The following is a 17,336-nucleotide window of genomic DNA, read 5'->3' on the forward strand; positions in this document are numbered from 1 at the left end:
CTTAACCCAGCAGCACCAACTCGTCCAGTGCTGCGAGGATATTACCCGGGTGCTGGAGCATTTGACAACCGCGGTCACCGCACTGCACGCACCTGTGATTCCGGCAATTGTGGGGGGTGATGATGCTAGTGAGGGTGCCTCTAGTGTCAGCAGCCACTCTGCCACGCAGGCCCCCCCACCTAGGCACAGCGCAAGGGCTGCCCCACCTCCAGCTGCCCAGGAAGAGGAAGAGGCTCCCAGGCGCCTGGGAATTGTGCGCCGGAGACGCCAATGACATTGTGACAGGGACACAGGCGCAGGCTGAACTTAAGCCTGCAATGGAGCGTCTCATGCAGTATGCATGAATACTGCTTTTTGTATATAGTTGTTACGAAGACCCATTTATTTTTTTGTGATTCAAACAAATACATTTATTTTGGTGCACACATACGCCTTGTGTAATCATTACAGTTTGCATGCAATTGTGATATGTGGGGTGGGGGAAGGGGGTGGGCTAGAAATTGTTAGCTGTGATGTGGTTGCGACGTCTGTGGCTTCAGCTGGGTTCTCCCCGCGTGCATGGTGCGCATGTGCTGGTGGCCGGTCGTCCCCCTCAGATTCACTGCCTGAGATGTCAACTGGCATCCGGCGCTTGGTTGCAATGTTATGAAGCATTGCACAGACAGCCACAATGCGGCAGCACGCTGCAGGACTGTAATACATGGCCCCACCTGTCTTGTGCAGTATACGGAACCTGCTCTTGAGCAGGCCAAATGTCCTTTCAATACAGTTCCTTGTCCGGATGTGCGCAACATTGTAGCGGCGTTGCTGAGGTGTGGCAGGGTTGAGGTAAGGGGTCAGGAGGTATTCCCGTAGGGCGTAGCCACTGTCACCTGAATGAGAGGAGCAGATGTTGATTGCCTGTGCAGCGCAGTTACTTCATAGCAATGTGACATTGTCGACAAAGTGTACTTACCAAGTAGGTGTCCTTCCCCAAACTCTCCCCTGATCAGTCGTGTGTGGAGTCCGCTGTGCCTGAAGATAAAGGAGTCATGGGTACTCCCTGGGTACTGGGCCACAATGTCAGTGATGATGGTCTTGGCATTGCAGACCATCTGTATGTTGAGGGAGTGGTACGACTTCCTGTTGCGGTACATATACTCCGTGGCAGCTGGTGGGCAGATGGCGACGTGGGTACAGTCTATGCAGCCAAGGACATGGGGAAAATGGGCAACATTATAAAATTGAAGTTTTGTGAGGTCCAAATCCTGTTGGCTCGTGGGAAATGTGATGTGCCGGTGGAGCTGGGTGAGCATGGCGTCAACAAAAGTGTGGAGGCAGCGTGACATGGTGGGCTGGGAAATCCCCCCAGCAGCGGCTACTATGCCCTGGAAACTGCCGGATGCCAGGAGGTGCAGGCTGCACAATACCTGCACATGTGTGGGCACAGAATTGTTTCGCCTTGTTGGGTGCTGCATGATGGGGTCGAGTTCTTGTATCAGCCAGGTGATCATTTCCCCATTCAGCCTGTATTTAGCATAAATCTGTTCTCTGGTTTGCCCCAGCAAGGTGACCCGCTGCCGGTAAATCCGTGCCTGCCTCATGCGTCTCCTCCGTGCTGCTCGCTGTAGCCTTCGCCGCCTCACCACCATGTACATCCCAGGCATTGTGGAACGCCTATTGCTGCTGCTGAATGTCCTTATGTGTGATTGGTCAGGCCTGGACCTGTTGGTGATTGGCTAACAGTTTTTCAAAATTTGGTTAATCATGGCTTTTATGGTTACCACCTGCTTTGAGTTGTCCTTAAATTGCGCCGCGCTAATGTGCGATTTAGCGATTTTTCGCTAATGTATTTCTTTCATGAATGCCGATTGAGACAATATTGCGTTTCGCTATCCAATTCGCAGATTCCGTGGTTGGTCGCTATTTCATTTTCGCTAATGCTCGACTTCCCGGAGTCTGCGACTTTTACAGCGTAATCGCTATTCCGCTCGCTATTATTTTTTAGCGATTTCGCTATTTCGTACTTGAATGCCGATTCCGTGTTTTGCACCCGCAATTGCGTTTTCGCAGCCATTGCGGGCGCTATTTCGCTTCATGAATCAGGCTGTTAATTCCTCCATATCCAAAAGTCAAGTGGATGGTCAATCATGGAATCCCTCTGGAAGTGATACTAGGTGTGGAGCACAAAACACAAATATGTGATGAAAGAGAAATCATACTAAATAAAATCAATGTCAAGTCACTAGTACATGGTATAAAATCATCGAAAAATGATAAGGGAGACAAAATGGTGCTCTGTAAGGTATTGAATGTTCCTATTGCTTTTAGAACTAAGATATGATCCTAAATATGATCCTAGAGTATATGCCGTTAGGTGCTACACTCCTGTTAACAGAATCTATGCAAAATGTTATCCCAGTCTGAGGAATCATGAGAAATGAACAGATTTGGAGTCCTCCGGTGTCTCTTTCATTTGCCAATGCTTTAGGCTTCTCTGCAATCTAATGCAATTTAATTTAATGTCAATGTTGAATGTCAATGCCATTTAAGTGACAGATAGGGTTGACAATATGTGTTTAAAAGTTATGACCTTTCTGTAGTAGGATTCTTCTTTGGATAGATTTCAAATAGTTCCAAGTCTTTTTAGGTACCAAGGGGAAGCCAACAGTGTTTAACAAATGTCGGCACTTGTATCTTGTAAAAGGCACCGGACACTGTTATGATTTTTACGTTGGAGACAGAGTGGAACCAAATGGGCACAAGGGTACTCTACTTTAGGGCTAGGTGCCAGTGAAAGCACAGCAAGAACTACGGAACCCTGAGTTAAAAAATGATTAAATCAATTTTCCAAATTTAGTACCCCAATATGTCTTTGAAGTGGGAGAGATATTAAAGAGGACTTGGAAGATCACAAGATCCCTGCCTTTCCTGCCTTGGCTCCAGACTCACTGCAGTGCATATGCAGCTCTTTGTGTGGGGACAGGCACCGCCCTATTCAGATGCAAGCAGTACTTAATTTGTAAAAAAAAAAGTACGTCCCAGGGCCCTTGTCGGGAGGCCACTGTGGCTTTCACTACCCATTGGCCGTACCAGTGCTGTCAATGAACTCACCTCAACTTTGAACCATCACACTGCTGCAAGTGTGGCAATTGAGACTATTTGAAGCCCCCAAAGCAATAGGAATGGCTTGGGCAGCAGGAGCTAATTGGTTTTAATGTATATTGAATTAATAAACTACAGTTGTTCTGCTCATCTCTAAATTACATGAACAGTGCCTCAATGTGGCAGCTGGTGTTGACAAATAAGTGCTGGTGCCGAGTACCAGAAACCATCATCTTAAATTAAGCACTGGGTGCAAGTGTCAGATCCGTACTCCCAATCTACCTCAGGAAGGGCCAACAGCATGGTGCTGGCCCATCACGATGGAAATGTCACACCCCTTCTCCTTTTGTGTGACCATCTAGAGAGAATACACAAAGCTCAGCTGTCACCCAACTCAGACATGCATTCAGAGACAGGCAAAGGCACAGATTGGTTCAAGTAAGAAAATGTCAATAAAGCTGCATTTTCAGACATACAATTTAAAATACGACTTCACCATAAGTTTTGATTTTAAATCGTGAACCCAGAGACATTAAGCTAAAAATCTCAATCTTTTCTCAAACTCAAAATTATACTTAAAAGGTTTTTTAACCACTGAACCGCGGTGGCCATCCCGCTGCGGTGCGGCGGTTTAGCAGAGTGGGTGGGGCTGCGTCAGCCAACGGATGTTCGCAGCACTACGGAGGTAGTGCTCGCGACGGCCGTTGGTCGATGAACGCACGCAAGGGGTTAAGGCAATCCTAATGTTAACCTATGGAAGAGATAGGCTTTTTTGCAGTTTTTCACTATCAGGACATGTAAAACTCAAAAGTTCATGTCCTACCTTTTAAATACACTGCACCCTGCCCATTGGGCTGCAGAGGGAGCACCTTAGGGGTGGCATTTATGTAATAAAAGGGAATGTTTGGGACTGGCAAGTAGGTTAACTTGCCAGGATGAAATGGCAGCTTAAAACTGCACACACAGACACTGCAGTGGCAGGCCTGAGCCACGTTTAAAGGGCTACTGAATGGGTGACACAATCAGTGCTGCAGGCCCTCTAGCAGCATTTATTTTACACAAATAGCGCACTTATAACTAAATTAAATATGCCAGTTGTGGATAAGCCAATGCTACCATGTTTTTTTGAGTACAGAGCATCAGCACTTTAGCACTGGTTAGCAGTGATAAAGTGCCCAGAATCCTAAAACAAGCAAAAATGAAGTCAGCAAAAAGGAGGTCAGAAAGCAAAAAGTCAGGGTAAACCACGCCAAGGATGCCACGGCTAACAAAGATGTAACATCCTTGGGTTGGATCAGGACTATCTGGCAGCTCCTTCTTTTGAAAGCATTAAAATCACTTTGATTATAGTTTGGGTATGAGTGAAGGTGTTTTTATAGGTTTTATGAGGACTCTTAATCAAATTCATCATTCTAACTCAGAATACAAATAATTTTTTCTTGCTCTGAATCATAAATCTTAGGTTTCTATTGATGGTTGTTTTTTCTCTCTTTGAACATATGATTACTATGTATTTAGACTACCGTAACACTTGGCAAATTATACACATCTGTTCAAGTTGTATTATTTTGTTGTATTTCTCATGGCTCAAGTTCTTCAAGACAGAAATATCCTGCTGACACCTTTCCATATTTCCATATAATATCAGGGACCAATTTCTGGTTGCCATTTAACACATAAATAACTCTTTGTCAATTTCACATCACCCAAAACTTGACTGACATACACAAAAGTAAAGAAATCTTACTATGCATCACCAGGCCTAAGTGCACTATTTGGGCATTGACCAAAAACAGGTTTATCTTTATATGTGTAACATACAGCAATATGTAACGGGGAACATCCTTTTCAATGCAACTTTTACCACGCAGTGCCTTTACGACGCAAGTATTACAACGCATGTCATTACAACGCATAGCGCTGGGGCGCTCTCTAGGATAGGGAATAGATTTAATTTACTATCCAACACCTTCCCTACTATCCACGGGGACTGGAGTTGGAATAGTAAATTAAACTATTCACTATCCAGCACCCCTTAACGCTATGCGTTGTAACAGCATGCGTTGTAAAAACTGCGATGTGAAGGCATGCGTGGTAAAAGCATGCATTGTAATGTCATACATCCATATGTAACACTTGGGACTTCAGATCACAAGAGAACCATGCTTTAAACATGCTTCAATCGAACAGTTCAGATCTACATCCATTTGATTGGAAGTTTTACCCCTCTTTTAAATGGACCAGAAGTCTTGCCTAGGTCTTCAGAGTCTGTAAACTCCTGCTCCAGAATCACCAGCTGGAGGTAGTGCTCTCTTGTTTTGCAAGCTACCTAAATCTGGGAATCACAGTATTTACCCCTACATGTTTATTCCTGTATCCTGTGACAACACCAATTAGTTATGAAAAAGAATTTTCCAAAAAACAAGAAAAAAAGACAAATGTATTCTCCATTTCCATGCCAAGATTATAACTCTGTTGGGCCAGGCCCTTTCTCTATGGCCACCCCAGATTTTTGCCTTTGCTTGCTGAATCCATTTCCCGTTGGCTTTTAGGACTTCACACACTGTACTCCCGTTAACCAGTGATACAGAGCTTTTGCTCCCTTTCTAAACATGGCAACATTGGTATACACCTGATTGGATTACTTCATTTATATATAAGACCATAGTATATGATACTGCAAATACCCAGGGCCTGTAAATTAAAGTCTACAAGTGGGTTGCACCACTCATTACACCACCCACTAATCTGGTCTTTTAAAATATGCCACTGCAGCTTGTAGAGCAGTATTAAACTGTCAATCCTATCTGACAAAATAAACCCTTTGCCAGGCATAAACCTTACTTTCTAATATTTATTAGTCATACCTACAGTAGTCTCTTTTGGCTCATTGGGCATGGTGCATAGATTTAAAAAAAAATTAAGGCATGTGTTCTCATGTTGTGCATATCCTGACAGTGAAAAACTTCTAAAGTCATATTTCACTGTAGCAAGGCTATCTCTTCCATTGTTTAACAAAGAGTTACCTTACTACACTTAATAAGGGCCCAATTATGACTTTGACAGTATAGCACAGGGCCCACCACACCACAAAAGCCGTGGTCAGACCGCCTGCCAGATTTGGGGCCATATTATCAAGAACGGCGATCACATTATTGCCGCCTTAGCGGCAGGAAACTGCTGCTAAAGCAGCGATAAAGGGCTTGATATTATGCCCTTAAGAATTCCCATTGAAGCCCAGGTTTGATGTCCTTCACACCATAACCTGGGCTTCTATGGTAATTCTCAAGGGCATATTATCAAGCCCCTTATCACCGCTTAAGCAGCAGTTTCCTGAGGCCAAAGCGGCGATAATGTTAACGCCGTTCTTGATAATATGGCTCATAGAGGTTCCCCCTGTCTGGCGGGCTGGTTTTTGGCATTCCCACGGTGGTGCCTCAGAAAATGGGCACCGCATTGGGAATGCCAAAAACAGTTCCTGCACAGCATGGACTGAAAAGTACATGCAGTGCAGAAACTGGGGTGCATACATACAGGGGACGCATCGTGTGCCCCGTATGTGCATCCAATTGCAGAGGTGGCACAGGGGGCACCATTTATTTCCTCTCTGCCATGGTGTTCATTGAGAAGGAACTTCCATGACACCGCTGGCAGAGAAGAAACTTGTGATATGCTTAACAGGACTGCATATTGCGGCCTACTGACCACCAGTAGGTGCCAGGGATTGGCAATTTCCTGGCGGCTGCGGCAGGGCTTTGGCGGTCTGTCAGCTCTAGTTGTAATAGGCATCCGGGAGACCACCATGCCCCCAAAATCCTGGCGATCTGTGGACTGCCAGACTTGTAATTGGGCCATGAGTGATAACTTCAGTTTGGAAATAGATAGATAAATACATCCTCCACCCATTTGAATTGTAATTCAATGGTAAAGTCAGATTTTCAGTTTCTATTCTGAAAATGCTACTTTTAGAAGGTTGGTATTTTGTTGCCTAAACCAAATGTGCCTTTCTGGCACCGTCAAAGGTCAAAAGACTGTGAATAACTCTCCTGTGGTGTGTTGTCTGTGTTTTCCAGACATGGGAAGAAAAGGGGTAAGGAGGTAGAGGAAGTAGGTCATCCTGACAGGAAGGATCTGGAGGAGCTGCACATTTCTCTGATTTACCTTCAAAGGATCCTGCCTGCAGAACATACAAATGAACCTGACATCAGGCCTCCCCGTGCCCTTTTTTCCCTAGCCAGGGAAGCGTCAATTCTAGTTTGGGAGTAGGTAAGGGATTGCCCCTGCACAAAGGCTAGCATTGAGTATAGAAATAGCACACTCAGAACGCCCCATTAAAACACTCCTTGGCGTATGGAAGATCCAGAAGAAGGAATGTCCTGCTGTCTGAAGAAGGAAGACTGGACCTGCTTACATTGAACCCAGTATCCCCAGAAGTGACACCATGGGTCAATTGGCTGACCTCCTGTATGAGATACAGGAACACAAAAACCTTCCTTGCAATTGCTCAGCTGACCAGAACCAAGTAGACCTGCCTGAACCATGATGCCGGCCTCTGGTGGAGCAAGTCTTGATCCCCAATAATTGTCCCCAGCTCTTGGACCCTTGGCTCACATAGAGTGTACTCGTCCTACTTTAGAACTGAGCCACAGGTCAAAATCCAGACAGCTGGGATTCTTCAAGAATGCGACAGAGCTCCTTGCATCAGCAATGACAATCATATCTCCTGCGAAGGCGAAGTCCCAATGGCAACCTGCTCTTCAAGCCAATAGCAACCACCTGCATCTCCTGCCATAATGAAACTCTAGTAGTGATCAGCTCCTCATACCAAGAACAATCTCCTTGAAGCTGCAGCTGAAACTCCTCAGATGGACTTTGACTATCAGAAGGCAAACTCTTCATCAGGACACATCTGGTCTCTGTTCCTGACTCATCCCCATCGCATTCAGCCTGAACATGTGATTTTGACAGGGCCTGCATAACCAGATAACTGATTGGATGTTTGATATTTCGTTGTCATTTTTCTTATTTATATTGTCTAGATTTCATACATTGGGTTGATATCTTTCTTGTTTTGTGTTTTACTTGTTATTGTTAAAGTACTGCATAAATACTTTACACATTACCTCTAAGATAAGCCTGACTGCTTTAGCGCCATGAAACCAGCTGTTTGAGCACTGGTTTATTAATTGACTTTTGTGGTTCACCCTCACAAGGACTATGGTTATTATTTGAGGGATGCTCTCACCCCTCTCAATGGCTCTCACCCCTCTCGGTAATAACCCAATTTCTTACAAAGACTTAAACGTATCTTATAAACACACATGTTGTGGTCCGCATTGGCTGCTCAGAGTGAAAATGGACATAGTGGTCAAACTGTGTCCTATGGTTTGGAGAGCTCCATCTTAAGGCCGACTTAGAACAGGGCACATTTACTGAGGCAGATTCCCAAAGGCATTGCGGAATATCTAAAGTAGCACTACTGTAGTACTGTTTTACGTACTCCTACATGACTTTGAAAACCAGCCCTGCAATGTCCAAATCTCTATGAGTAAAAGAAAAAAGAGGGCACAACCCTCTCTATTTTCATGAATTATATAAAAATAACACCATTTTATATCCCTTTTAGGGTCAATTACAAAGGCATGTAAGAGTACATAAAATAATACTACAGCGGCGCAACTTTACGTACCCCAAGTACGTTGTGCATAGACATCTATATTTGAGATTTTTTTCTCAAGCAACATCCGGAATGTTATCCAGTAAGTGGCATCATTAAGATGTTAAGCGGCACCACCCACGCATGGTTACCTGCTTTTCTTCAGCATACCAAACTGTCTGCCGGTAGTGGCAATGATAAGGCAGTAATCTGCATCTTTTCTGTATACTAACGTGCCAGGGCACCTGTACGCAGTTAGACTTTCAAAATACTGAGATACTTTTTGTGAGACAAGAAGTTGCACATCATATTTATTTTTGGATACACTGTCGTTTTTTAGTTCCAACAAATTGGCCGAATAACTTTTCTGGTTGCTATGGGAAGCTCTGCATCCATACGTGAAATATGTGAAGTGCAAAACAGATGTAGTGAATGTCTTCCTCACAGTGCAGAAACTAAATACTGTGTGATAGATTTATTCGGGAATTAGTGCGACATTTTCTTGGACCTTTTAATTGAAGTCACTAATGCCTCGGTTGAAATTGGCACTTTATCAAAAGTAAAAATGGATTGTATTAGAATAATAATTAGCATTTTATTGGACCAACTATTAGAAACACATGCGTCAATATGCTCATATTTTCCCATCCGAAATCGGTTTCCACAATAAAGAATTATTCCGTTTTATGCACTTTTACAAATTAATAGAAATATTTTTGCAATAATCTGAATAAAATAAATGGAATAACTGGCGTTAGGGAACCATTCTTTTGGAAGACCCATGGACTAAACAGAGTAGTTCAATAACACATCACATCAAATGAGAAAAGTAAATAAATATTATTAGCAGCTCCAAAGTAGGTTTTAACATAAAGGGCACAGTTCACTAGCGGCCCATAATGACACAAGTGAAGAGACATCAGTGGTACCTGCGATAGTTCATTGGTGTCTATCAGCCCGTTGTTGTCGGCGTCAGCATTTTTAAAAAGCTCATCTACCACCAATTTTCTCCTGGCAAATGTATCTTCGGTGTCCTTTTCGCTTTCCAGTTTGATGGATTCCTCATTTAGCATTTCAATAAGAGCATTCTTCATTTTCCTGTACTCTGTCCTTTCACATTTATCACCTGCAACGAAATACGAGTGAATTTAAAATATTAAAGTTATTGATTTTTATAGGCATACAACACAGGGACTATTTTTATAGTTGCACTAGGAAGGACCCCGTAGTTGATAATTTCAATATTAAATAGTTTGTGCCTTTATTCTATCATAAAAATGAGACTCGCCCACATCACCAACTCCTAATGGTGTATTTAGTGGGCACGTTAAGAGCACGTGCATGCGTGGCATGATGTATGTTCCCTTGCCTTATCAAAGATAGACCGATTATCGCTAGGAAATGAATAAGTAACAAACGCACAACATGTTTAGCCACATCCAATGTTACAAAAGAGTAAATAATTTATAAATACATGGCTGTCGATTCTCTATGCATAAACATAATTTCATAACTGAAAAGAAGAGGTTTGACAATGTATTCAGAACTTTACGCTATTTCACATGTCCACCTGTCATGTGATCCAGACTATATTACATCATATCTTACATTTACAAGATGCAGACCCGACTCTGATCAATTAAATATATTTCTATCAGATCTATCAATCCGCACAGCTCTGTGTGTTAGCATATATTTAATTGATGAGTTCGGGAGATGTATTTTCCATCTGAACACTCCTTAGTGTTATTTATGCGTTTATGTTAGTGGATTACATTAGTTTCTCCTGGATGCTTCGGTAATGGTTGGCTTACCTTGACATTTCCTCATAAACTGCTACTACATTGCGCAATATTGACTATAATTAACCATACCCGTGCCCTCTCAGACCAAATGCAAATGTAAGTTATTGACTGCTTTCTGATATTTCTGCTGTAAACTAGAAGGAATGTGGGGCCTAAGGACGCTGTTGTTCAGTTTGGAGTACAGATACAAATGGGGTATGTTTATTTTTTCTCCATAATTGTAATGTATGTCACTCATACATTAATGCAGAACATCTCAACGCAAATTGAGGAGCTGTAGACCTTACAACTTGGAAACACTGATAGGCCTTTACTATTCTCTTTTGCTCCGATCTGTGCTTTCTGCAGTCAATGCACCAACTCAGAGATTTCCGGAGCCGAGGGCTGCTTATCCTCCAGACACCATTTAAAAAGTGTCTACTGCACATAACTAATCTCACTGGCTTTGGAATGTAGAGATACCAAGCTTAAAGTGGAATTTGGAAGCAATCACACTTACTCAAGATGAATAGCCCAAAGATGAATTGAGTTCAATGGAGCTAGCCTATACTCTATGAAAAGTCTAAGAAGGATGAGAAGAGTGATAAAAATGTAGCCAAACATAATGGCATGGATTTAGAGAAAAAAAGGAAAAGGTCAAGGAGAGATCTAAGCAGAAAGAGAAGGACTCTGTAAGATACCGAAGAGACGGAACTAATGGTCAAAAAAGCAAAGTGGCTACAAACCATTAAGGATTTGAAAGCAAATGCAAAATTGACGGTGCAATCAACTACCTCGCAGCCTAGTATTTTAAATATCTTTAGCCCAATATCCAAAATGGGGGCGAATAAAGGGCCAAGTTATGAGCCAGTGGGTCAGGACTCAACTACACAGAGTGGTGCAAGCGGGCAAGTTCAAAACTTGTTCCAGGGATTAACGCTCATTCAATCCAGAATCCTCTCTTGGACAAACAACTCTCCCTGGAAATTAATTCACACTCAGATGAATCTGATGCAGATATTTACGAAACTGGCATCTCGACTTCCAGTGAGGCAAGTGATGTTAACCAAGGCCAAGACCAAGACCAAGACCAAGATGTATCAACCCTAGAAATATCAGGCGGTTCGGATATTAGAAACATGAGCGATCCTGGGCAAGGAATTACACCTAGGAAAAAACTTGAGAAACGAAGAACAAGGAATAAAAAAATTAAACAAATCAACTTATGAAGACACCACTGATCAGGGAAGCAATCCAGAGCGAATTAATACACGAAAAACCTAAAACCTAAGAAATTAAAGGAAATACCACTGGCTCAAGAAAGTGGGGAGGGCTCAACTGGGGACATCTCCCAAAACGATGGAATAGAAGAAGTGACCGAACCGTCTCTGAAAGATATATTAAGCTCCATAAGGAAACTTCATAAAGATGTTAAAATAGACACTCAAAAGCATCATATCGCCATCCAGAAGCTGCAAGGTGCGGTTAACAAGGTGGTAAGCACTTGTCTAGCGATATCAGAAAGGATGGTGTCAGTTGAAACACGAACTGACCATCTCGAGAAGGATGTCACCTGCCTTCGGAAGCAAGGAAAAACGCAAGAAGGAATTATACAGGACCTGTTGACCAAGGTCGAGGACCAGGAGAATAGATCAAGGCGAAACAACTTGCGCTTCCTGGGGCTTCCCGAAGGCATCGAAGGCAATGACCCAAGGGGGTATGTAATTAGACTTCTTAAAACAGCCCTCCCAGAACTGCAAAACTGGGAACTGGAGAGAGAGGTTCAACGAGCCCACCGCTTCCCTCTTACCCAGTCTAAGCAATCACAGAACCAATCTAAATTTCCAAGGGCAATGCTGGTGTTTTTTGGAAATTTTTTACTTCGGGACACTATCTATGACATAGCTCGTCCTACAAGTAAGAGAGAATTTAATGGCACCATATTCTTTGTTAGACCAGACTTTGCCCATGCAACCGTCGAGAGGAGATGGAGGTTGAGGCAGCTATTTACTCCCTTTGAGGAGATTGGTGCGAAAGTATTTCTACAGAACCCTGCCCGACTAAAAATAGTTTTTAGGGGATCAACCCGCAGCTTCACTAGTGAAATACAGGCTGAAAATTACCTCAAAGAAATCTCAGAGACCGCAAAAAAATAATATCAATAAATGTTCAAGAAAGAAATCTTTCGATATGATGTGGATTGGACCATATGTACTATATAAAGAATCTTCTTGTGAAAAATATGGGGAGAACAATACCAATCACTAATCAAATATGGTATAATATATGACTGTTAATAACTGGAGTTAAACTCTCGTTTTCATAGATCTTCTCCCTATGTAACTATAAAATTCATGTGGGGCGGGGGGGAGTGCACGAAGGCGTACTGACCAAACGGACGCCCACACCTGGATCCTCCAGGACCCAGGATGCCTCAAGGGGAGGTAAAGGGGGGGGAGGGAAGGGGGAGGGAAGGGGGAGGGAAGGGGGGAGGGTGGGTGAGACCAGATCCAAAGATGTTTATCGGGGGTTTGAGATACACACAGAGAAACATAATGAAAGAAATTATTGGGTGGCCGTTACCGTTTTAAGAACGCAATATATAAAACACTCATTGTGTAATAATAAACAACTGTTATGGCTAAACTAAAAATACTTTCAATGAATATATGTGGCCTCAATGATGTAAAGAAAAGGCAGAAAGTGGCAGAGGGACTCAAGCTTTCATCTGCCAATATTATTTGTCTGCAAGAAACACATATTGAGGGGGCACAAAAGCATCTACTTCAAACACTCGGATACCGGCCATTTTCCGCCACTACACAAGGATCACGTACCAAGGGGGTGGCGATCTTAGCAAAAGGGGCAGGGTTGCAGTTTTTAAGATCAGTTGCGGACAAATCTGGACGATATGTTATAGCGGAGTGTGGATATAATAAAGGGAAGAATAAACTAACACTTTGCACCATTTATGGAAATATTAGTGACGATCCAGACGTGCTGATCACTGTTTCTGATGAACTTGTGTATTGGCCCCTTCCACTGATAGTGTGTGGGGATCTAAATATTCACTTACCTAGCGACTGGTCTATGGGTCCAGAGTTTAAATTTTGTGGGCGGAAACAGAAAGTTTTTCAAGCGCTAAAAGATATGTGTGGGATACATGGTTTATTAGATGGATGGACAGCGAAACATCCAGGGGATCCCGGGTATACCTATTTTTCTCACCCGCACTCACGGCACGTAAGGCTGGATTATATGTTTATGTCTAATGCATTAAAATCAGGGTGTCAAATAGAAAAATTACCTAGAATCCTCTCGGATCATAATCCATTAATGCTCAGCCTTACGTGTGGCGCAGAAAAACCTTTGCTAAACACATGGACGTTTGAAAAGGCACTTTTGCATAACGAAGGATATTGTCAACATATGAGAACATGGATTCCGGTTTTCCTGTCTGAAAATATGGGGTCTGCAACAGTGGACGTAGTGTGGGATACCCTGAAGGCCTGCATCAGGGGCGAAACTATGCATTTTTCTTTCCAGCTTAATAAAGAAAGGAGGTTAAAAATGACAGCTCTTGAACATAATTTATGTAATGCTGAGGAGGATTTGATCAAAGCAGTACATGAAGGTAGGGAAATAGATTCTGTGGTAAGTAGGGAAGCAATCGCAAAGAATCACATCTCGGAAATTTTAATTGAAAAGGCGATTGACAGGGCAAATTCCCAAAAAGAGAAAACGTACGAGTTAAGCGAACGGGTAGGCCACCAATTAGCTGTCAGAACCCGGGAAGAAACATCAAGTACTTTAATAAAAGAAATCATTGATCCCGCAGTCGGCCTGAGAGTAGAATCTTCAGATATTAGAACAGCTTTTCAGAAGTTCTATCAGAACCTATATCATGAAACTGATACTGCGGGCCGCAAACCCGAGTTTTATCTGGGTCTAACTATCATAGATCAGTTGGATACAGATGATCGGGATTTACTAGATAGCCCCATACAGTGGGAAGAAATCTTATTATCAGTGAACTCTATGCCTAATGGTAAGGCGACAGGTTTGGATGGAATACCCACAGAGTTCTATGTAAAGTTTGCGCCACAAATTAGGGGGATTATCTCAGAACTTTTCCAATTCATTGGGCAAGGGGGGAACCCACCGAGGTCATGGTCATTAGCTAAAATAATAGTTTTTCCAAATAAAATTAAAAATCCACAGGAATTGGGATCTTATCGACCAATTACCTTGATAAATGGGGATTCCAAAATCTATTCCAAGCTATTAGCAGCACGGCTGGCACCTATGATCCATAAAATAGTCTCTGAGAGGCAACATGGGTTTGTGCCAGGAAGGTCTACTATTGACCATGTACAAATAGTTATTTCCCTCTTTGACTACACGGGAACTACAGGAGACCCTATGGCGCTCATCTTGCTAGATGCGGAGAAGGCGTTTGATAGGGTCTCCTGGAAGTTCCTGTGGGAGGCAATGGCAAATTGTGGTATCGGTGAGAAGTTTATAACTGCAATTCAACAGTTGTATATAGACCCTAGGGCCAGTGTCTTGATCAATGGGATCCTGTCAGAAAATTTTATTATTACAATTACCAGGGGGACAAGACAAGGGTGTCCTTGCTCACCCCTATTATTTGCTATCTATATAGATACATTTATTCGGAGGTTGGAAAATAATGTATTAATCCCTCCTATCCGAGTGCGTGATATGGATACAAAATGTCTAGGATATGCTGATGACATCGCCATTGTCACAGGGGACCCTATTAATGCTATAAATGTGATAGAAGTCGAAGCACTACTCTTTGGTAAAGCCTCTGGGTACAAATTGAATGCTAGCAAGACACAGATTGTGTTGAATAGCAAGATTATGATGAATGACTCTAGAGTAACTGAAAAGGCCTACTATAGAGCTTATCATCAGTATTAATATAGATCCTCTTATACAACGCACCAAAAAAGAACTGACCAGATTGAACAATTTACACCTAACTATTGGTGGTCGAACTAACGTAGTTAAGATGTTGTTTTTACCTAAGTTTTTGTATTTTTTTCAGGCTATTCGTTTAGAATTTTCTCCACAGGTATTTAGAAATATAGATACATTGTTTACTAGGTTTGTTTGGGGATATAATCGACCATGTAGGGCATTGCGGTGGCTCACTAACACAAGAGAACGTGGAGGTTGGGCTCTCCCCAACTTCAAGTTATATTATTGGGCCGCAATATTAAGGTATAGCTAGAGTCTTATAACTGGTAACCCAGGGAGTGGCAATATATTAACACCACAAGAAATTATTCTGGGAGAATGGGCCGCTGGATGTCTATGGCGACATGTTAATGACGGGTATTTCAAAAAAGTCAAATTTAAGACCATCAATAATGTTAGCAAAGTTTGGGGGGATGTTAAAAAGCTATTAGGACTAGGTCGCTATTCTTACTACACTCCCGTGAATCAGAACTCAGATCTGCCAGAGATATTTCATGATAACTGTATAAAGAAATGGAAGGATCTGGGGATTACTCAGCTTGGCTGTTTTTTTTCGAATAATAGATTTAAATCATTTGACGAATTAAAACTAGAATTCAATATTCCTAATAAGGACGTCTTTAAATTTCTTCAAGTGAGAGATTTCCTATTGAAGAAAGGGGGTGGCCGAATCAAATTTCAATTGTGTGCTTTTATAGGAATCCTAAATAGGGAAATGCCCCTAAAAATCGGTGAGATTTATGGGGCTCTGAATGCATTGCTACCAGATGACATGAACAAACACATAGTGGCATGGCAGACTGAACTCGGACTCTCTACCAGAAGTGTGGCATATTCATATGAAATGTCACTCTCATGCCTTATGTCCATTAGGCTTCAAGCACAATATTATAAGACCTTTTTCTCATTGTATTATACTCCATCTAAAATAGCTAAATGGGGAACTGGGAAAGGTACAACCTGCCCACTTTGCGCACTCCCAACGGCAGATATTATCCACATGTTCGCCTCCTGTGACTTGCTAACTAATTTAATCGCCGAAATATCAGGCTTTCCTACAGAGATAGCTCACTATGAGGTAAACATTACAACAGCAGAAGTCATGCTGGGGGTATCAAACAGCGATAGGCCAAAACAGATACAAGGGTTAATTTTTGTCGCGATGGGGGTGTTCCGGCTGTGTGTTGCATCAGCTTGGCTTGATTCGATACCACCATCATATATACTGTGGAGGGCCAGACTGCTGGCGACATGTAGCCTTGAAGTTGCCATCTATAGGAATAAAGGGTATAAGACTCTTAGAAGAGGAATGAAAATATGGGGTCCCCTTCTCGCATGGATCGCAGAGAATGATTAGGGGGAACAATAGGAGATACCTGATATAGTAATATCTTGTTAGAAGCATGAGGTCTTCTTTTATTTTTTTATTTTTCATTTATGTATTTCTCTCTCCTCCCTTTCTTTTTGTTTTCTTTTTTTTGTTTTTTTTTCTTTTCTCTTTTCTTTTCATTGTATTTATCTCTTTTTTTTTCTTTCAGAAAATGATTGAACTGTAATGTGTATCTACTTATGTTTGATTGTATAAATTGCTACCTGGTCTCGTGGGGGGAGGTGGGTGGGGGGTGGGTTAATTGTAAAGTTAATAAAAATGTGTAATAAAGATTGTTTAAATAAAAAAAAAAGGAGCTAGCTTATACTCAGTTTCGTATGAATGACTTCTGTTCAAGGCAGCCCCCAGGAAAAATGTGCGAATTGGTGGATGAAACAAGTTAAAACAAACATTTTATATACAAGTAACTAAAGAA

The 17,336-nt window shown here is 42.2% G+C and overlaps 1 protein-coding gene across 1 annotated transcript in view; it reads right to left on the reverse strand.

Moving 5' to 3' along the window:
- Nucleotides 1-17,336, reverse strand: part of FSTL5 (follistatin like 5) — a 2,936,723-nt gene that overhangs the window by 1,635,127 nt on the left and 1,284,260 nt on the right. Inside the window, exon 5 of the mRNA XM_078677005.1 lies at nt 9,670-9,866. Within this exon, the coding sequence (XP_078533131.1) occupies nt 9,670-9,866 (197 nt within the window). The remainder of the gene's footprint in view (nt 1-9,669; nt 9,867-17,336) is intronic.

Source organism: Lissotriton helveticus, chromosome 2_1 (assembly GCF_964261635.1).
Source record: "Lissotriton helveticus chromosome 2_1, aLisHel1.1, whole genome shotgun sequence".
NCBI classification, from domain to species: domain Eukaryota; kingdom Metazoa; phylum Chordata; class Amphibia; order Caudata; family Salamandridae; genus Lissotriton; species Lissotriton helveticus.